We start from the raw sequence: 20,999 nt of genomic DNA, 5'->3' as shown, positions 1-20,999 counted from the left end.
AATGCGTTTGGAAATTTTGCAGAACTATAGGAGTCCTATACTTACTGATTGTAACTTACTGATTGTAAGTTCAGGAGTTGTAGGATTGAGCACTTGGGTTTGTTACATGTGAGAAAAACAAAACAAGTCTTTTGCACTCATCTGTAGGTAGATCTGAATATGCATGCAAAACTATTCTCCAAATGTTGGAAAAAAAATGAAAAGCCAATCATGCATGTACTGAAAATACAAGGAATAAACTGTGTCAGCATGGCCAAATAAAAGAAAAAAAAAATTCTTCAATGTTTTGCTCTCTATAGTTAAGCTGGCCATCTGATACACTGAAATAAAAACTCTTGCATGCAAATATTACTAGACTGACTCCCCAGTGCAGTAGAACTTACCCATTGTTTGAATATAGGACTTGATGCTACACAACGAAAAATTGCAGTTACTGGAACTCAGCATTTCCTGTCGTTACAGTAGAATGAGAAACAAATTCTTAGCAGTCTTGTGCCCTTCCAAGATTCTGAACTCCTGGGACAACAGCTCAGCTCAGGTATTTGACTTCTGATAGGGAAATGACAAAGTTGGTGTATCTAAACTCTTAACAGACATGACAGAATTGGATCTTCATGGGAATTTCATCTGCCTCCAGAGAGCAGGGCTGTACTATACATTGTTACTGACATACAGCATATATATATAGGTCACTATTATAATTGCTTTAGCCACAAAATAACAATTTCAAAGAATGCCAAAAACAAAAAAAAAAAGTATTTTTACCTATCCAAAATGTCTTAAATGACAGCCAGTGCCTTTACAGTAGGAGAGTTAGACTGTGCTCAGGTAAGAAGACTAGCATACAAATTATCGTTTTGGTCAGTTGAAGAAAGCATCACTGCCGCAGCTAATGATTATACTGACAGGTAGCCATATTAACGGAGTACGATACGAACCTCAACACCGCATGTGATCCTGGTACTAAAAGAGTTAAGACAGCATAATAAAAAACCGAACCAACCAACTCATCAGGACTAGGTTTGTTCTTGTACTAGCAGACAAGCACTAGCTACCAAAGTAGCACTAACTCCAAAGGAAAAGGAGAGCCACCAGTACTTCAGCTCATAGCAACAGCCAGGAAGAATATGCCTTACTACTTCACAATCGTCATCTGAAGGCAAGGCGGCTTTCTGAGCACATGCACCAATGCCAGGGACTGCTGCTTAGAATCAAGAACACTTCATCTAGAGCATGCCTTGAAAATGTTTAGAGAACTGAGAACAGTTGATGAGAATACTATAGTAAACTGAGGGAAATTTTATTTATTTCTGTCCATTGTGACGCTGGGCTAAAAATAAGAGAGCAGCTTAGCCTAAAACTGCAGTGAAATCATGCTTTGTGTTCCTAAAGACATACAATCAATAGAATAGAATATTTCAGGTGGAGGATTGAGCCATATTTGCATCCATACAGCAGACAGGCAACAGAAAAATAGATTTTAAAATACCCATTAGTAGCAGCCTCAGAAAACATATTCATTTAAGCCTTTTGAACTACAGAAGCATAAGGGGGCAGAAATACGAAAGCAGGCAGCAGCAGTTGCATAGAGCTGATTTTTTGGGTGACTATCACCATTACTATAATACTGACTAAATCCCTGTACAAGTGTTCAAGTTAACTTCCCAGCTAACCACCAACAGAATTTGTGATTCTTCTGGTAGAACCCATGTTGGTTTTTAAATGTAGATACAACTATGAAACAGACATGCGTGCTTTTCAGCAGTTCCTATTTGTTTTATTACAATTTTTGTAACTGTTAGTATTTTCGTATCTGGACATCTTAAAAGGAATTTTAGATTTACAACTTCAAAAGACACTTACAGAATTACATGTCTTGATGACAGCCACTCTACTGCATTGTATACAACTCTGTTGCCCACCTTCCGTGTCCCGCTCTACATAGCTCCAAACAAGATTTGATGTTCACATTCAAGCTGCAGGAAAGCTCAGTATACGGAAAAAAAGTGGTAACTTGCAGTCCCACTATTTCGGGAATCAAGAAGAGTATACACAGAACTATACATTTTATCATTTTATTAGGAATAATTCCAAGTGGGTTATGAAGACACTAATCCCCTGAGTTTGATGAAGTTTTCAAAATTTCTTTATGAAGATATGTTCACCAACAAAGAGTAAAACTTCAGCAGAACTATTATACACTGGGCAAAAATAGTCAGGCTGATACCATTAAAAAAAAAGAAAAAAAAAAAAAGAGATACAATATAAAGGAAGACAATCTGCTGAATATTAAAAACAACCTCAACATGAGCTCTTTGCAACCAGCACAGAACTATTCTACCCATCAAATCCAATTCACACAAAGGCAAGTTGGGCTGACAGAACCCAAGGATTAATAAAATGTTCCTCAGTGCAGGAGATTTGTAGAGTGTTTTAGAGCATTTCCTTGTCTGGAACAAGCAGTATTAGGAATTCTTTTTGGCAAGGGAGAAAAAGAAATACATACGGAATGCTACGTTTTTAAATCAGCAGACTGTCTCAGGAATGAAACAGGGCATCAGTACACTAAAAGTAGCAGGGAGAAAAAAAAAATTTAAAACATTAATTTACTGGGACTCAAAAGAGTATTCAAAACAGATCTTACAGATGTCACAATAACTATATTCAGGCATTTAGGCTAACAAGGGGAATAGAATCAGAAGATACACTTTTTCCAAGCTAAGGAGATTTTTACCCAAGCCTATTGCTACCTTTGCAACGTGTAGCTCGGTAAACAATAACTGGCAACAAAATAAGCTGAAACGCTGTAATATCCTGCCCAAATATCAGTTCCAGGTACTGTAATAACCAAGATGCAAACTAATTTTGTTGCAACAAGCCTAGACCACTTCTATCAAACATGTCCCTGGTGAAAGACTCATCCAGTTTGAGTCAGTGTTTTGAGAGTTCATTAGACAGCCAGGCAAGTCCCTCATGCAGACCAGTTCCTTCCGTAGCGCAGGCAGCCTGGACATGCCACTGTTAATGCAGAACACAAAGGAAAATTAAATTTTAAAAAACTGACAAAATGCAAGCTATGTTATCACAGTATGAGACTCTCAGATACATACTCAAATAGCGTTCTTTAAACACAGTTTTGTGCCATAAGTAGAGACAATATTGAACAGATGCTGTTTTTACAAGTTTTGGAAAGTACATATACAACAGATGGGGTTCAGACATCATCCAAAAACTCACGTGTTGGATTACCAAATGCTAGAACGCTCTTTAGTGCATCAAGAAACAAATACAGTACTCGCGTTTGGTTTACATCCTGAAAACTAGCTTCTTGGTTTTGAAAGACTGCTCTTCAGGAAATGGACATGGAATTACCTAAATTAACAGACCTCTAAAACATCTTCCACAGATATGATCTTAATGTGTCAACAGACAGACATTAAGCGAGCATTAAAGAAGGAGAGATGGTTTATGCAAAGCAACCCTACGTCTCAAAGGCTTGCGCAGACAGAATCTAACAATTCAGGAGCTACTTAACTTCCCCCCGTCTTTGTAGTGGTGAGAGTGCAGAATGCATTTTCTCCCCCAGAACTGTAAGTATTGGGAAAACAGGAAACCTCGCCACATGCTTTGTCAAACATGTTTGACAGCTGTATTTCAGTGACAGCCTGGAACATTTGTATTTTTCCAGGAGAAGGTGAGAGATGAAACACTGCAACAGCTGTACACATGGGATCATACTTCCAAATCACTCATTTTGAATGAGGACCTTAAACTATGCACTACAGAGTTTAACAGCAGGTAGGTGCATCTTTAAAGGAAAGAGAAGTTTTCACCTCTTTCTGTAGAGAGGAAGACTACATTTATGATATAAAGGAAGACAAAAGTGCAGCAGCCAGGAAGTTTAGCACTTACGGTTCTGTTACGCAGAGACTGAAGACCTAGTTTATCCGTCACTTCACTGACTGACATGGCATTTGGCAGATCTTGTTTATTCGCAAACAGAAGCAGCACTGCATCTCGCAGCTCATCCTCCTGAAGCTAACAGAAAAAATGTTCACGTCATTAAATTAGCTCAGTTAAGTACTTCAATGACTTCAACAAGTGCTAAAGAAACCTAAATACTGATTTAAGGGTTATAAGCTTTTTCATTCTTGTTCCTGAAGTCACTAGTAAGTCCAGTGAAATTTAGAAGAGAACTTCTCCTACAAGTAAAGAAATTGTCTTTCAACAGGCAGTTTCAATTTACCAGTGCCTTGCTGCCGAAATTCTTAGCACCAATTTGTTTTTCCAAAATTCTTTCTTCACCTGCTGCGTTTCTATTAAGGCTTTATGAAGGAAATAAAGGTTCTGACACATTAGTAGTTCTTGAACTAAAACCCTCTACAGACTTGCAGTTACAACTCAGTGTACTGTGTGGCCCAGAATTACCAGGTGAATACAATATGCACTGTACAAACTCCCCAGAATTTCAAAATCCTGAATCTCTTAAGGAAGCTAACACACATCCAAAACCAAGACAAGGTAAGTATAACAATTATATTTTAGAAGGTATCTGTATTTACCATTTTCTGCAGCTCTTCTGCTGCTTCCTGGATTCTCTCTCTGTCATTGCTGTCTACCACAAAAATGAGGCCCTGTAAGAAGTTAAGCAGTTTTGAAAAAACAATGTAAACATGCAGTACTATTTTAAAAAACAAAAAACTCTTACTGAATGTTGGGACCATCCCCTCTCTTAGGTAAGCAAATTTGACAGATATTTAAGCAATGCAAGATGTCCATCTGAACAAGCACATTAAGTTGCAACCTTAAAATAAAGCTAGGCCTTCTAAATCAAAGAAGTTAAATAACACAAATGTCAATTTATAGATTAGCATGGGACTCATTAGTTTGAAAGAAAAAAAAGACAGACACCAGCAACATTTCAGAAGCTAACTCACCCCCCTCCCTTTGCACTCATTGTATCACACTAAATGCAGCAAGAGGATCGCAAGCGCTTCACCATCTCATGTCTCACTGAAAAAACCCACAGCCTTAAAGTAAGGCCTGAATTTCTTTAAAAAAGTTTGTACCAAACAGGATTTCTAATGGGATCACTGTTATTCAAGCATCCTCCTTACAAACACGCTATTTACTTCTAAAATTTCAGTCTGAAAACTTCACATTTTATCATTCTCTTTAAGAGAACAGAAGGATCTTTTAAAAACATTTAGTAACAGGGTTGAATAAGGAACTGAAATTAAGTATTACTCTATTCACAACAGTACTTTGCTAGCTCCTTTGTGTCCATCCAGACTTCTCCATTTGTCTGCACCAATCACATCCATTATGCTGCACAGAAGTCTCTTGTAAACACTTCTATATTCAACACAGCAAAAAGAAAAAAAAAACAAACCCAAAACCCACACCACTCCCAAAGTTTCCTGATACTAATAAGCAGCTTGCCTTACTACTTATGAACCAAAGGAAAGAATCACATTTATGTCACCAAAAATGACAGCAGTCACATCAATACCAAGCAGACACTGTCTAATCAATTGGTAACAAGATCTTTTACGATGTTTTTAGATACTCAGCATACTAAATACAGTGATATAGCACAGTAAAAGCTGTATATTTTGAGGCTGATTAGAAAAACAGACTATGTAGAAGGCTGCTTAGACAGTAACATTTCTTACGTATAAGCCAATGCCAGCTGAAACAGATCAAAACGTGGATACAGCAAAGTTGAAGAGCTCCTCACAAACCAACCAGCTGCTCTGGCACATTACAGAACACTGGTAGATCCTGAAGGACTTAATCCTTGCCAGGCTACACTCACGACTACACTTGAAGCCTTCAAGCTAACAAAGCAGCTTCAACTAGAATAAAATCTGGGTATCCCTCAGAACTTGCAGGAAGTAGTGAGGAGCCTTTCTGAAAGGAAGGGACAGAAGACAACTTTCCATATATGAGACATTACAAAACAGGTCTTTAACAATTGCCACCTCAGAACTCTTACCAGTGCATTTTCGAAATAATGCCTCCAAGGACGTCTAATTTTACCTTGATCACCTACATCCCAGACTGTGAAACAAACATTTTTATATTCTACCATGTCCACATGAAAACCTAAAATAAGAGAGTCAAATAGTTAGAAAGAATGCTAGTGTTAAAAGGTAATTCTAATCACGTTAAACATAGTTACTTCCCAAGTTATAGTTCTCCCAAATATATATAAAATGGCTTATCACAATTGAATTGCTAGATCAAGAAGAAAATTGACTTAAGGATGAAAAAACAGATCAATAAAATCCAAGTACAATATCAATAAAGATCAATAAAATCCAAGTACACCACCTTTGTTTCAACAAGTCTTCCAAGCCACAGACTGCTAGAGGTTCATGGTGTTTGGGGGAAGTACTGCTACTTAATCGGTTCCTATACGCCTGAGCATCTGCTGCTGGCCACTGTCAGACACAGGATTCTGATCCAGATGTATCTTTGGTCTGACACGGTTATGTTATGGCAGTACCAGAAAGTCCATGTTTGTCTTGATTCTTATGCTAACAGCAAAGATGGCAAATCTCTACATTCTTCAGAGGCCCATCTCTGCAACACAAATTTATAGAGTAACAAGAATGAAGACAGGAGAATTGGTTATCTTACCAATAGCGGGAATTGCGGTGACGATTTTTCGTACTTTCAGTTTATAAAGAATAGTTGTCTTACCAGCAGCATCCAAACCAACTAGAACAAACAGAAAACTTGATTCAGTTCACAATATACACTACAAGCTGCTAATTTAACAACATGCATTTTACATGCAGACTATTAGGGGTTTTTCCCTAAAAAGAACGAGCTTTTTAAACACTCTTAAGTCATTGTTGACATATTGCTGTGTGCTTCTCCCCATCTCCGCTACCCAGCACTGAGGCAGAGAACAAGCAATGAAGAAAACAAGGGTCAGTAACACATTTTCATCCACAACCTACAGGCTCACAAGTTTCTAGTCAGCTTCCTTACTACTTGTGTTACTTAAGTTTTATCATTCACTTTGAAAGTTTCTTCTGTGTAAGTCAGAATGGTTTTAAATGCCTAGCAACAATCTACAAGCAGCACACAGTTTCTAACTGATCACATTTGCTACTTCACACTCAAGCAGGGGAAATGTCTCGCTCCACCTTCAGCTAAGGCCAGTTTCACATGCACCCGAACCAACAGGAGTGGGCACTATCAATGGAAGACACAGTCTCCCTCATTCCAGTCCCTTGTCCCCTTGCTAACACATTTCTTTTGCACTGACAAACAGACATATATTAGGAAACTCCTGCCATCCCTCCACATATACCCTAAGGGCTTTAACTCTTCCTCAGGACATCACTTCTATTCATTCAGATCCACTAGGATACTTTCATTAGGAGTCTCCACTTCTGATCTTTAGAGAAGACCTTAGAAATAAAAAATAAATAAAAATAAAAATAAATTGTTATTTCTAACAATTTCTAACCCCCCTATCGAGGGGGTAGGCGAGGGCGAGCTCCTTGGCGGGGGGCTCAGGGTCCCGGGGGGGCGGGGGCTCCTCGGGCGCGGCCAGGGGGGGCTCCTCGGACTCAGTGGGGGTGGGGGCGGCGGCGCTGTTGCAGCTCTGGGGGACAGGGGGGCATCGCTGCGCTCCTCCTCGGCGGGGGCGGGGGGCTGCAGCTCTGCCACGGGGGCTGGTGGGGGGGACACACGCAGAGGGTGACGCAGCGTTAAGGGTGGGTGCCCTCGCCCCGTGGGTGGGGGGGACCCAGAGGCCTGAGGGGGGGCCCTTGGGGGCACCCTGCAGCCCCCCCCGGCTCTGCCCCCTCCCCCTTTGTGCCCCACGGCGGCACCCGCTCCCATCCCGCCCCGTTCATAGAATCACGGAATCGTTTTGGTTGGGAAAGAGCTTTAAGAGCGTCCAGTCCAACCATCAACCTAACGCTACCGCGTCCACCGCTAGACCAATTAAGGGCAGAGTCATAATTAATTTCATGCTTCCTACCTTGGTGGCTGGGTTATTTTTAATGAAAGCCAAACTAGGAATCATTAAGGTTGGGAAGATCTCTAAGATCATCAGTCCAATCACCCCAACACCCCCATGCCCACTAAACCATGTCCCCCAGTGCCACCTCTGCCCGTTTTTTGAACCCCTCCAGGGCTGGGGACTCCCCCACCTCTCTGGGCAGCCTGTTCCAACGCTTGACCACCTTTTCCATGAAGAAATTTCTCCCAATATCCAATCTAAACCTCCCCTGGCGCAGCTTGAGCCCATTCCCTCTCATCCCATCGCTTGTTCCTTGGGAGAAGAGCCCGACCCTCCTCCCTGCCCCCTCCTGCCAGGAGCTGCAGAGCGATCAGGTCTCCCCTCAGCCTCCTCTTCCCCAGGCTGAACACCCCTGGCTCCCCCAGCCGCTCCCCCCCAGCCCTGTGCTCCTCCATATTCCGCCTCCTCCCCCAACTCTTCCCCCGTTGCCCCCCCAGCCCCCCCTGCCCCCAGAGCCGCCCCACAGCCCCCCCATCCCCTCAGCCCGCCCGCCTTTCCCTCCCCTCACGCCCCCACCCTCCGGCTCACCGGGGGGGCCGCTGCCGCCGTCTCCTCCATCCCCCAGCGTCCCCTCCGCCCCACCGCGGCCCGAGCTGGCCGGAGCCTCCGCCCCCCTCCGCCGCCATTTCGCCGCGCCGCCACCCCGGGGGCGCATGCGCGGCCCCGGGACCCGGATGAGGCCGCCAGCGAGGCGGCGGCTGCGGGCTAGAGCGGCGACCGGGGGGTGAGCCGAGCAGCGCCGCCTGTCGGACGGGAGGATCTATAGAGGCGAGGCTGCGCTCCAGCGCCCCGCACCACAGAGACGCGCGCGCGCGCGCTAGGGGGACTTCCGGGTTCCCGTCCCAAACCATAGAGATGTGGCGGGAAGGGAGGCCAGAGCGGCCGGGAGGCCCCGTGACAGCCATAGGGATTTTGGGAAGGGGAAACCGGTACAAGGGGCTCCTGAACAACCATAGAGATGCGGCGGGAAGAGAGGCCTGAGCGGTCAATGGACTCTTGACCAACCATAGACACATGGGGCAAGAGAGGCCAGAGCGGCCAGGAGGCTCTGTGACAGCCATAAGGATTTTGGGAAGGGGAAACCGGTACAAGGGGCTCCTGAACAACCATAGAGACACAGCAGGAAGGGAGGCCGGAGCAGCCAGGAGGCTCCGTGACAGCCGTAGGGATTTTGGGAAGGGGAAACCGGTACAAGGGGCTCTTGACCAACCATAGAGACACAGGTGGGAAGAGAGGCCAGAGCGGTCAACGGACTCTTGACCAACCATAGAGACACGGGGCAAGAGAGGCCAGAGTGGTCAACAGACTCCTGAACAACCACAGAGACATGGTGGGAAGAGAGGCCAGAGGGGCCAGGAGACTCCGTGACAACCACAGAGATTTTGGGAAGGGGAAACCAGCACAAGGAGCTCTTGAACAACCATAGAGACACAGGCGGGAAGAGGGGCCAGAGCGGCCAGGAGGCTCCGTGACAGCCGTAGGGATTTTGGGAAGGGGAAACCGGTACAAGGGGCTCTTGAACAACCATAGAGACACAGGCGGGAAGAGGGGCCAGAGCGGCCAGGAGGCTCCGTGACAGCCGTAGGGATTTTGGGAAGGGGAAACCAGTACAAGGGGCTCCTGAACAACCATAGAGACAAGGGGCAAGAGAGGCCAGAGTGGTCAACAGACTCCTGAACAACCATAGACACACGGTGGGAAGAGAGGCCAGAGCGACCAGGAGGCTCCGTGACAACCACAGAGATTTCGGGAAGGGGAAACCGGCACAAGGAGCTCTTGACCAACCATAGAGACAGAGATGGGAAGAGAGGCCAGAACGGTCAACAGGCTCTTGACCAACCATGGGGGAAGCAACCACAGCTCGTTGAGCGACCATAGAGACAGCGCAGTGGGCCTAGAGTAGCCAACCACCACCTTGACCAAAGGAAGAGCGCCAAGCTTTACTGCAACCTTTATTCCACCGTATTTACAGTTAAGCTATTAAAAATTTATACATTATTTACAAATTAAATAATTCCTCCAATGCTGACGCTACCCAAAAGGGAAACGAAACTGTTTTGGAGTGAAAGGGAGCGGTTTTGGGGTCAAATGTCCCCAGCCTGGCGGTTGCCTGTGTGTCGCTCTTCCCTCCCCACAGTTTCCACCCCAAAACAAAGGAAATTTTGAGGAATCCACCCAAAAAAACCCAACGTCAAACAGAACTGGCCACGAAAATTCATAATTCTGGCTCAACACGTTAAAAAAAAACCAAAAAAAAAAAGGGTAAAAAAAAAAAATCAACTCCCCGAAGCGACTCCTGGACGTTTTCCCATCACCGCTTTGTTATTGCAAAATTCCTCATTAATACACTCAAGTTTGGGACAACGAGAGGTAAAAATTGAAGGGGGGGGGTGAAGAAAATCAACCTCATTACTGAAAATAACCATTCCCGCTCCTCCTCGCCCCCCGCAAAAAATCACCCGTCACTGGCTCCTCGCCCCACGCCGTCCTCTCGCCGCCACCGGTTTTGGTGAAAAGAAAAAAAAAAAAAAAAAAAAAAAAAAAGACGTTTTCTGCCCCAAAACGCTCCGGTTGCCGCCATCTCCGAACACGGTTTTTTTTTTTTTTCCCCTGAGATATTTGGGCTCCTCAAAGCCCTTTTCGGTTCAAAGAGGCACTGAAGTCGTGGCAAAAAGCAACGAGGTGAAAATTTGGCGGTTGTGAGGTGGAAGGTGACCAAAGGAGACCAAAAAAACCCCATTTCCCGGCGCCGTCGGCGGAGCAAAACCAGTAAAAACCAGTTTGGGTGCGCTGTGGCACCAGTTAGGGACCGGTCGGGGTCTGGCGGCGGATTCAGGGGTTTATTAAGTTGCCATGCGATGCCAGAGCGGCGCCGATCGGCAGCATGGTTCCCCCGACGGGCTTTAAGGGGGGGATATTTCGGTGCGGGAAGTGGTTTTCCCGGCGGGTGATGGGTTAATACTGTTAACGAGCTCATTTGCTAACGAGGGGCGTGGCAGGTGAAAGCCGGGGAGGGGGGCGCCCCAAAATTCCCGGTAAAGCGGCGGCAACTCAAAGCAGATGCAGCTCGAGGCGGTTTCAGCCTCGGTGACAACCCGCTCCGCAACTGGGAGAGGACTTTGGGTTAAAAATGGGCGATTTTGAGCAATTTCAAGCGGCACCCACTTGATCACCGTCACCGCAATCGAACGCCTTGTCCTTAATTACCGCCCCGAAACGCGTGCGGTTACCCCAAAACGCGCTACCGCTGGCTCTGAAACACGCACCAGATCCTGCCTCGCTGGAATTGGGTTGAAAACAGGGAAAAATGGGGAAAAACAGGTCAAGAAACGCAGCTGTTTGCCATGGTGCCGCAAAAAAAAAAAACGGTCGGCAATATTTTAGGGGCACTGACAGGCGTAGCCGGGAACCGGTTTTGCTTCCAGACAGGGGTTGCGGCGGAAAATAGGGGGGGAAAAAAAGGCAGAAAAAGGGGCGCCGTCCAGCTCGCAGCGTACGAGGTTCCGGAAACACCGAGGACGAGGGGTCGGCACCCCCAAAACGGCGTCCGCGGCGCGGCCGTGGCACAACCGGCAAGCGTCAGTGCGAGGCTGCCAGCGGCGACACCAGTTTCTGTAGCCAGCGGTGGCGGAGCTCCGCTGTGTCAGGTTCATCCAGCAAGGACGAGCCTTCGCCGCCATCCTCTTCCTCCTCCTCCTCCTCGGCGGCGAAGCCTTCGGCGCCCGCTGGCGCGGTGGGATCTGGTAAAGGGGAAAGGCACCGGTTTAGCGTCCGGTAAAAGCCGTAAACTCAGTTTTAACCACGAGCCAGGCTCAGGAGTGGTTTTGCCGGGACTCGAGCTCCCCAGTGGCATTTTAACGGGAGATTCGGCTTTTAAAACACGGACGCCGGGGCTACAGGCGGCTCATTAACGGAGCAATTAACAACCGCGGTAATTAGCCAGGGACGGAGAAATCATAATTTAGGCTATAAAAGGGTACAGTGGTGGTTTTGGGGGGCAGTCGGAGCCCCCAGGACCCCCGTTTCCCCCCGCCGACAGTGCCGACGCTCCCTCCCAGGGTGTTTCCCCCCCGGAGCTCCCTCACGCACCGGCAGCAGCCGCAGAGCCAGTGGCGGGTGCCGAAGGGCTGCCGGGCGAGTGGAGGGGGGTGGGTTCCTCCGCCGGGGTCTCGCGGGCAGAGGGGGGCTGAGGAGCGGCGGGCCGGGGCGACCTGGGGGAAGAAAATTAAACAAGACATCAAATTTGGGGGCAATTTGAGGGGGTTTTTAGGCAGGGCGCAGCTTTGCCATAACCGAACCTTGCCTGTCGGCTCTAGACGCCCCCAAATTCCCCCTCCACCCCGTTTTTTTCAGCACCATTACCCGATGGTGGCCAGGACTGTCAGGTATTGGTTGATCTGCACCATGGCGGCGTCGAGGAGGGTGTGGATGTTCTGCAGGCACTGTAACCGCGCTTCCAGGTTTTGCCGATCGTGGCACTCCATGGCACAAAGCTCTTCCTCCGTCAAGCCAGCAAAGCCGGCCGGCGGCACCGGCATCGGCGGGAAGCCTGCAGTGAGAAGAGGGATGAGGGGAGAGCCCCAGGGGGTGAACCCCGAAATCCTTCCCCCATCCCTCGCTTACCGAAGAGGGGCGGCCATGGCATTCCCATCCACGGCGGTGGGAAAGGAAGACCCGGCACCGTCCCTGCTGCCGCAGCTTCCGATCTGGCGCTGGTGGTGTCGCTAGGCCTGGCGGCTGCAGCAACAAAAGGGACGTGAGGGTGGGCAGGGGAGGAGGGAGCCCCATTTCGGCAGCACCGACCCCTTGGATTTTGGGAGAAAGCTCACCCGAAGCGTCGCTGGAGCTCGGCACGGCGTTTTCGGCGCCGTTGGGTGGTTGAACGCCGGGAACCGGCGGGAAGGATTCCCTGGGGAACTGCGGAGGGAGGAGAGAGCAGTGAGAGCCCCAAACGCCCAAATTCCCTTCACCGCAGCCAGCCGGACCATGCCAGATCACCGGTTTGATGCCGCGTAACCGGGCTTAACAGTGTCAACCGAACACACGCCATCACAGGCGGAAATACCACCGGCTCCCGCCGCTGCCTGTTGGGGATTTGACCTCCCAACCCTCTTCTCCGGCTGTTTGTTCCTCCAGCACCGCGGTCAACAACCCTGGCAAAGCTCAGCCAGCGGGGTGACGGTTAACTGGCGGTTGGTGACACCCGCCCCAGTGCAAAGGGGTGACAGCGGGGCGCAAAGGAGACTCACAGTTGGGGGGCTGGGGAACTTGGGGGGTCTGGGGCAGTGGCGGGGCTTGCTCCGGCGGCCCGGGAGGCGGCTGTGCCGGGAGGGAAGCCCGGAGAACGTCCATGCGGCAGGTGGGACACGTCTGCTGGCACTGGAACCACGACCGCAGGCAGCTGGAGAGGAGACGGACACCGTTAATCGCAACCTCACGGCAGGGGGGCAAAGACCTCCCCAAAACACCCCCACCACCACCACAACTGCCGAGCGGGGCTGTTATTTCACCGCCACCTCACCAAGACCACCAAAAACGCCGGAAACACCAAAATTGCGGGGCCGGGGAGCACGTGGCACCCCTATTCCTCACCCACCTGGTGTGGAAGATGTGGTTGCAAGGCAACCGCTTGGCGCCTGTCACCATCTCTTCGCGGCAGATGATGCAGACGTTGTCCATGGCCTGCAGCTCTTCCGGCGTGGCGTCAGGGTAGCTGCGCGGGGAGGAGAGTTAGGTGGAAAACGCCGGGGATAAAAAAAAACCAAACCAAAACCAACCCTTCCCACCATTTTAGGGGGGTTCAAGGGGGACATGGGAAGGCAGCGGGTCTTCTGGGTCCTCCCCACCACCAGCCAACCCTTCCTCCTCACCGTTACCTGCCAGATTTTTGGTTAAATTAAGGTATTTGGCAGATATATATATCTCAAATATAAGGTATTTGAGATAACCACGACCCCGTCACCCTACGAGGTCCTTCCGATCTCTTTCCCGTGTGACAAATGAGGCATTTTCCTCAAATTTGGTGGATCCCACCTCAAAAGCAACCACCGAGAGGATGCCAACGGAGCTCAAAGCAAGGCGGAAGGGGTGGAAGCCGCGTTCTCCGCGTTACTCACAGTGTGTTCATGTTGTGGATGGCCCAGCGGGACATGATGGCGTCCGTCACTGCTTTCTTAAACTGCCTGGAAGAAGATGAGGAATCGGTGGGATCAAGGTGACGGCCGTGCCAGTGCTGGAGGCCACACCAAAGTCAACTCACCTCATCGCCAGGTACATGGGGCGGATGGCGAAGAGTGGGAAGGTGTGGACTTTGATCATGATGGTCATGAAGGCCATGTAGAGGAGCACTTTGATGAAGCCTGGGGAAAAAGAAGCACATCAGGGTCTCATTCTTAGACAACCACAGGTCGGTGGAGGCGGGACGGGACCTCCAAGGTCATCTGGTCCCGTGTTCTTGGACAACTGGATGTTGGCTGAGGTGGGATGGGACTTCCAAGGTCATCTGGTCCCATGTTCTTGGACAACCACAGGTTGGTGGAGGTGGGATGGGACCTCCAAGGTCCTCTGGTCCCGTGTTCTTGGACAACCATTGGTTGGTTGAGGTGGGATGGGACCTCCAAGGTTATCTGGTCCCGTGTTCTTGGACAACTGGAAGTTGGCTGAGGTGGGATGGGACCTCCAAGGTCATCTGGTCCCGTGTTCTTGGACAACCACAGGTTGGTGGAGGTGGGATGGGACCTCCAAGGTCATCTGGTCCCATGTTCTTGGACAACCATTGGTTGGTTGAGGTGGGATGGGACCTCCAAGGTCATCTGGTCCCATGTTCTTGGACAACTAGAAGTTGGCTGAGGTGGGATGGGACCTCCAAGGTCATCTGGTCCCGTGTTCTTGGACAACCACAGGTTGGTGGAGGTGGGATGGTCCCACCCAAGGTCATCTGGTCCAACCATCTGCTCAAGTAGGTCACCAAGAGCTGCTTGTCCAAGACCGTGACCCAACAGCTGTTGAGTATCTCCAAGGATGGAGATGTCGCCACCTCTCTGAGCAACCAATCCCAGCTCTCTCAGCCTCTCCAGTCCCTTCGTCGTCTTGGTGACCCTTCATTGGACGTTCCCCAGTATGTCCCAGTCTCTCTTGGACTGGGGGAGCCCGGAAGTGGACTCAGGTCTCTAGATGTGGCCTCACCACCCCTGATCACCTCCCTCAACCTGCTGGCAACCCTCCCAGGATGCCGTTGGCCTTCGTTGTTGGCTTGTGCTCAAGCTGGCGTCCACCAGAACCCCCAGTTGAACCGCTGCCCAGTGTATACTCGTGCCGGGGGTTGTTGGACTTGGCCCATCCCTTTGCTGAACCTCGTGATGATTTTCTTGGACCGCTTCTCCAGCTGGAAAAGGTCCCTCTGGATGGTGGCATGACCCTGTGGCGCATCAGCCAACTCCTCGTGGTTTGGTGTCACCGGCAAAGCGGCCCAGGCAACGCTCTGCCCTGTCATCCAGATCATTAATGAAGATGGATCAGGCCTTCGGGTGCTGCTGAGCACAACCTAGACTTCATGTCTTCATTGACCAATGGCTAACTGAACTTCTTAACGACATATCAAGCTTTATTGGGCCATGCCCAGATGGGAAAGTCCCCCTCCAAACCTCAAAATTGGGTGGGATGAGAAGAAAAAAGGGGGAAGGAGGACCACGTACCCGTGAAGAGCTCTGTGTACAGCATGTAGACGCCTTTGCTGTCCCAAGGGTTCTCATTCTGCAGGTCAATGGAGTGCAGGACGTACTTGATGAAGATGGCGAGCACCATGGTCATGAGGATGGCGTACTGCAGGGAGGAAGAGCGCGGTAAGGTGTGAGGACCCAGCCGAGGAGCCGTCTGTCCATCCTGGGGACGGACGCGGAGGTTTGTCCGTCCCCAAAAGGAAGCCATCTACCTTGAAGCCGAAGACGAGCTGAACAGAGGCTCCTCGCGTGAGAATGCTGTGGTACGCGTGGTTAACGAAGATGAAATCCAGGATTCCCAGGAGTAACATCAGGGCTGCGGCAGGGGAAAGAAATCGGGATGAGGGGACAATGAGGAGAGGAGATAACGAGCCTTGAGGTAGGGGGAGACCCCCAAAAACTAAAGCTCCGAGTGTCACATCCCAAAACACGTCCCACCAGAAGAGGGGGGCCCTTGAGCAGCATCGGTCTCGGTGGGTGGGGCTAAATGGCTCTGCACTAATGAAGGGCTGAATTAATGCATCCCGGTAATGAGGCCGTCTTGTTTGAAGCCCCCTCTGCTTCAAGCCGCGTCTTGTATCCTCATGTCTCACCAAAAACCCCCCAATCCCTTCAAAAGATGATTTTTCCCTCAATATATTCTGCCGTGGATCCGGCCTTGTATTTTTCCCACCCGGCAAAGCCGCAGCTCGTTAAACCCCCAGCAACCCTATCCAGCTCCCTCTGCAGCCCCATTAACGCTACCCTCGTTAACAAGACTGCCCTGACAAGGTTTATCGAGCGCCAATGGTTGCACCGCCAATGGTTGCACGCTCAGCTGCACCAGGTTCTTCCCCGGTCATATGCAAATGCATCGCCAAAATTATCTTTCCTGACCAGCTGTCGGCAACGTGCCAAACGGCAAAGCACCCGTGGGCGGGCAGGATCTGGCCCAGGGTGGAGAAAAGCAAGATACTCACAGATGATACGGAAGTGGAAGAGCCAGGAGATGTTGAGACTCCTTTCCATCTGCAAAACAGGTAGAGAAAGGGTTGAGGCTTTCCCCCAAAAAAGGCTTTTTTACGCCTGTTTTCTCACCACCCGGCACTCACAAAGTCCACCCGGTCTTCAGCCAACCAGTGGAAGCACTTGAGGAAGAGGAGGAGGGTGAAAAGGGCGACGAAGCGAGGGCTGAAGTTGTCCCTGAAGACGGTGAAGGCCAGGCACGTCTCTGTCACGGCGTACCACGACCGCTCCAGTAGGTGCTGCGGGAGAAGGGGAGGCAGTGAGGGGTGTTTCCCCCCAGCCTTCGTCCCCCCGTTTTGAACCTAAAATGGTGCCCAAGGCATCTCAGGGTCCAAAGTCCCCCCAAAATGGCACCAAAGGCCTCTCAGGGTCCAAAATCCCCTGCAAAATGGTGCCCAAGGCTGCTTGGGGTCCAAAGTCCCCCCTCCCAAATGGCACGAAAGGCTTCTCAGGGTCCAAAATCCACCCCAAGATGGTGCCCAAGGCCTCTCGGGGTCCAAAGTCCCCCCCAAAATGGCACCAAAGGCCTCTCAGGGTCCAAAATCCCCTGCAAAATGGTGCCCAAGGCTTCTCGGGGTCCAAAGTCCCCCCCAAAATGGCACCAAAGGCTTCTCAGGGTCCAAAATCCCCTGCAAAATGGTGCCCAAGGCTTCTCAGGGTCCAAAGTCCCCCCCAAAATGGCACCAAAGGCCTCTTGGCGTCCAAAATCCCCTGCAAAATGGTGCCCAAGGCTCCTTGGGGTCCAAAGTCCCCCCCCAAAATGGCACCAAAGGCCTCTCAGGGTCCAAAATCCCCTGCAAAATGGTGCCCAAGGCTGCTTGGGGTCCAAAGTCCCCTCCAAAATGGCACCAAAGGCCTCTCGGGGTCCAAAGTCCCCTGCAAAATGATGCCCAAGGTCTCTTGGGGTCCAAAGTCCCCCACCCAAATGGCACCAAAGGCCTCTCAGGGTCCAAAATCCACCCCAAGATGGTGCCCAAGGCTTCTTGGGGTCCAAAGTCCCCCCCAAAATGGCACCAAAGGCTTCTCAGGGTCCAAAATCCCCCGCAAAACGGTGCCCAAGGTTTCTTGGGGTCCAAAGTCCCCCCGAAAATGGCACGAAAGGCTTCTCAGGGTCCAAAATCCACCCCAAGATGGTGCCCAAGGCCTCTCGGGGTCCAAAGTCCCCCGCAAAATGGCACCAAAGCCTTCTCAGGGTCCAAAATCCCCTGCAAAATGGTGCCCAAGGCTCCTTGGGGTCCAAAGTCCCCCCCAAAATGGCACCAAAGGCCTCTCAGGGTCCAAAATCCCCTGCAAAATGGTGCCCAAGGCTTCTTGGGGTCCAAAGTCCCCTCCAAAATGGCACCAAAGGCCTCTCGGGGTCCAAAGTCCCCTGCAAAATGATGCCCAAGGTCTCTTGGGGTCCAAAGTCCCCCACCCAAATGGCACCAAAGGCCTCTCAGGGTCCAAAATCCACCCCAAGATGGTGCCCAAGGCTTCTTGGGGTCCAAAGTCCCCCCCAAAATGGCACCAAAGGCTTCTCAGGGTCCAAAATCCCCTGCAAAACGGTGCCCAAGGTTTCTTGGGGTCCAAAGTCCCCCCGAAAATGGCACGAAAGGCTTCTCAGGGTCCAAAATCCACCCCAAGATGGTGCCCAAGGCCTCTCGGGGTCCAAAGTCCCCCGCAAAATGGCACCAAAGCCTTCTCAGGGTCCAAAATCCCCTGCAAAATGGTGCCCAAGGCTTCTTGGGGTCCAAAGTCCCCCCCAGAATGGTGCCTAAGGCTTCTCAGGGTCCAAAGTCCCCACAAAACCCCTCAGTATCTGCATGTCCTTGTGGGCTTTAACCCCCCCCAACAGCACCCGCACCGCCTCCAACGCCAGCAACAGATCCGCCCGTCCCCGGCGCCGAATTTAAACCGTTCCCCGCCGCCGCTCACCTCCATCTCTGCCGCCCGCAGCTGCCCAAAAAACACCTTGCCCATAAATTTCCCCAGGAGAAAAACCAACACGAAGGCCTGGATGTAGAGAACCCGCAATGGAAAAATGAGCAGGGGAAGGAGGCGATGGGGAAAGACCCGCGGTGCAGACAAAACCTGTTCTGGTGACAACCGGATGCAGGGGAGGGTTTAACGCCGCAAATTTGGGTCCCAGGGGATGGCAGAGACGGCGATCGGGTACAGGCTCGGCCCCAACCGCATTTCGGGGCTGCCTGCGGGCTCCTGCGCAGGCAGGAGGCAGCGTCGTTGTCGTCGTCTTCCCACCCTCCTCGTGCGCCGACGGGCGCCGCGGCAGTGCTTGGCGCAGGCGCTCGCTCTCCCCAGGGGGTCCTCGGCGTTTTCGGTGAGCGCCGTTAAGCGGAAAAAACGACCCGTTTCGCTCACCGAAAGCAGAAGTGAGCCATGACGAGTGCTCCCGCCCCCACCATGCCACACCACGAAGCTGCCGCGCGAGCTGGGAGGCTCGTTCCCCAGCCGTGCGGATTAATTACCCGCCGCTAATTAATTAACGGGGGTACTTACAGCTACGCTGGGGCTGGATTTGGTGACATAAGCCACGGTGGGGTAGAATTGGTGCTTGAGGTAATACGCGTGAGCCACCACCGCCATCGTCAGCGCCAGGCTCCCCGCCATCAACACCGCCGTGTAGAGCATCTCCCCGGCTCGGGCCTGCGCGACGAAAAACCATCAAATCGCAGCAAAAAAAGGGATTTTTGTTAAAAAAACCCACACCCAAAACACCGTTTAGTGTAAAATCGGAGATAAACGGCCGCCCTCGCATCTTCTGGATGCGGCCAAACCCCTTTTTGGGGCGATTTCTGAGCCCCGCAGAAAAACAAGACCCTAAAACTAACGATGTCGCTGCTGAGCTGATTTATTTTTTTAACCCGCTTAACGATCCCTGCGGGTAACGAAACGCGCGCAGCTTCCATCGGAGCTCTTCTGCCCCAAAAACGCTCCCGGCAGTGCCACCAGCCCGCGTCCTACATACTCGGCGTCACCGACTGGCGCGTCCCTTCTCCCATGTCCCCAAATGTCACCCCCTTGTCCCCATCTCTCCCCCAAATGTCACCTCCTTGTCCCCAGCTCTCCCTCATGTGCCACCTCCTTGTCCCCGTCCCCAGCTCTCCCCCAAATGTCACCTCCTTGTCCCCAGCTCTCCCCCAAATGTCACCTCCTTGTCCCCAGCTCTCCCTCATGTGCCACCTCCTTGTCCCCGTCCCCATCTCTCCCCCAAATGTCACCTCCTTGTCCCCATCTCTCCCCCAAATGTCACCTCCTTGTCCCCATCTCTCCCCACCTCCTTGTCCTCGTCCCCAGCTCCTTGCCCCCGTCCCCATCTCTCCCCCAAATGTCACCTCCTTGTCCCCAGCTCTCCCCCAAATGTCACCTCCTTGTCCTCGTCCCCAGCTCCTTGTCCCTGTCCCCATCTCTCCCCCAAATGTCACCTCCTTGTCCCCAACTCTCCCTCATGTGCCACCTCCTTGTCCCCGTCCCCAGCTCTCCCCAGCTCCTTGTCCCCATCCCCAGCTCTCCCCCAAATGTCACCTCCTTGTCCCCATCCCCATCTCTCCCCACCTCGTCCCTGTCCCCATATGTCCCCCAAATGCCACTTTCTTGTCCCTGTCCCCATCTCTCCCCCAAACGTCACCTCCTTGTCCCCATCTCTCCATGCGCCACCTCCTTGTCCCCATCCCCATCTCTCCCCCAAATGTCATCTCCTTATCCCCATCTCTCCCCCAAATGTCACCTCCTTGTCCCCAGCTCTCCCCACCTCCTTGTCCCTGTGCCCAGCTCCTTGTCCCCATCCCCATCTCTCCCCCAAATGTCATCTCCTTATCCCCATCTCTCCCCCAAATGTCACCTCCTTGTCCCCAGCTCTCCCCACCTCCTTGTCCCTGTGCCCAGCTCCTTGTTCCCATCCCCATCTCTCCCTCAAATGCCACCTCCTTATCCCCATCTCTCCCCCAAATGTCACCTCCTTGTCCTCATCTCTCCAAATGTCACCTTCCTGTCCCCATCTCTCCCCCAAATGTCACCTCCTTGTCCCCAGCTCTCCCTACCTCCTTGTCCCCAGCTCTCCCCACCTCCTTGTCCCTGTCCCCAACTCTCCCCCAAATGTCACCTCCTCGTCCCTGTCCCCATCTCTCCCCCAAATGTCACCTCCTTGTCCCCATCCCTCCATGTGCCACCTCCTTGTCCCCACCCCCATCTCTCCCCCAAATACCACCTCCTTGTCCCTGTCCCCATCTCTC

At 51.1% G+C, this 20,999-nt stretch overlaps 2 protein-coding genes across 2 annotated transcripts; both read right to left on the bottom strand.

The window, feature by feature from the left end:
* Positions 1–2,931: 2,931 nt before the first annotated feature.
* LOC142596198 (ADP-ribosylation factor 4-like) lies at positions 2,932–8,673 on the bottom strand. The gene is made up of 6 exons (XM_075725271.1): positions 8,576–8,673; positions 6,646–6,743; positions 5,999–6,108; positions 4,563–4,634; positions 3,913–4,038; positions 2,932–3,018 (listed from the first exon to the last, which is right to left on the bottom strand). Exons 1-6 carry the CDS (start codon positions 8,671–8,673, stop codon positions 2,932–2,934), a joined length of 591 nt encoding a protein of 196 aa, XP_075581386.1.
* A 2,953-nt stretch (positions 8,674–11,626) lies between these two features.
* Positions 11,627–19,398, bottom strand: LOC142596204 (E3 ubiquitin-protein ligase synoviolin-like). Its single transcript, XM_075725277.1, has 15 exons — positions 19,268–19,398; positions 18,685–18,778; positions 16,857–17,009; positions 16,725–16,773; positions 15,978–16,081; positions 15,742–15,868; positions 14,307–14,406; positions 14,164–14,229; positions 13,644–13,760; positions 13,228–13,448; positions 12,877–12,951; positions 12,671–12,784; positions 12,410–12,596; positions 12,137–12,258; positions 11,627–11,787 (listed from the first exon to the last, which is right to left on the bottom strand). The coding sequence occupies exons 1-15, from the start codon at positions 19,396–19,398 to the stop codon at positions 11,627–11,629; spliced, it is 1,821 nt and encodes a 606-aa protein (XP_075581392.1).
* Between the last annotated feature and the right edge of the window lie 1,601 nt (positions 19,399–20,999).

Source organism: Pelecanus crispus, chromosome 28 (assembly GCF_030463565.1).
Source record: "Pelecanus crispus isolate bPelCri1 chromosome 28, bPelCri1.pri, whole genome shotgun sequence".
Classification (NCBI taxonomy): domain Eukaryota; kingdom Metazoa; phylum Chordata; class Aves; order Pelecaniformes; family Pelecanidae; genus Pelecanus; species Pelecanus crispus.
The sequence above is the reverse complement of the archived record's forward strand: the minus strand, read 5'-3'. Positions and strand labels throughout refer to the sequence as shown.

Bases quoted from the DNA above. Each gene is read 5' to 3' on its own strand.
- LOC142596198 (XM_075725271.1), bottom strand. From the start codon at position 8,673: ATGGCGGCGGAGGGGGGCGGAGGCTCCGGCCAGCTCGGGCCGCGGTGG. The intron at 6,744-8,575 runs GTGAGCCGGAGG...AACTGAATCAAG, and splicing joins CGGCGGCAGCGGCCCCCCCG to TTTTCTGTTTGTTCTAGTTG. The intron at 4,039-4,562 runs GTAAATACAGAT...TTTTTCTGTTAG, and splicing joins CAGAAGAGCTGCAGAAAATG to CTTCAGGAGGATGAGCTGCG.
- LOC142596204 (XM_075725277.1), bottom strand. From the start codon at position 19,398: ATGCTCTACACGGCGGTGTTGATGGCGGGGAGCCTGGCGCTGACGATG. The intron at 17,010-18,684 runs GTGAGCGGCGGC...CTTCTCCCGCAG, and splicing joins TGCGGGCGGCAGAGATGGAG to CACCTACTGGAGCGGTCGTG. The intron at 14,230-14,306 runs GTGAGTTGACTT...ATCTTCTTCCAG, and splicing joins CCCATGTACCTGGCGATGAG to GCAGTTTAAGAAAGCAGTGA.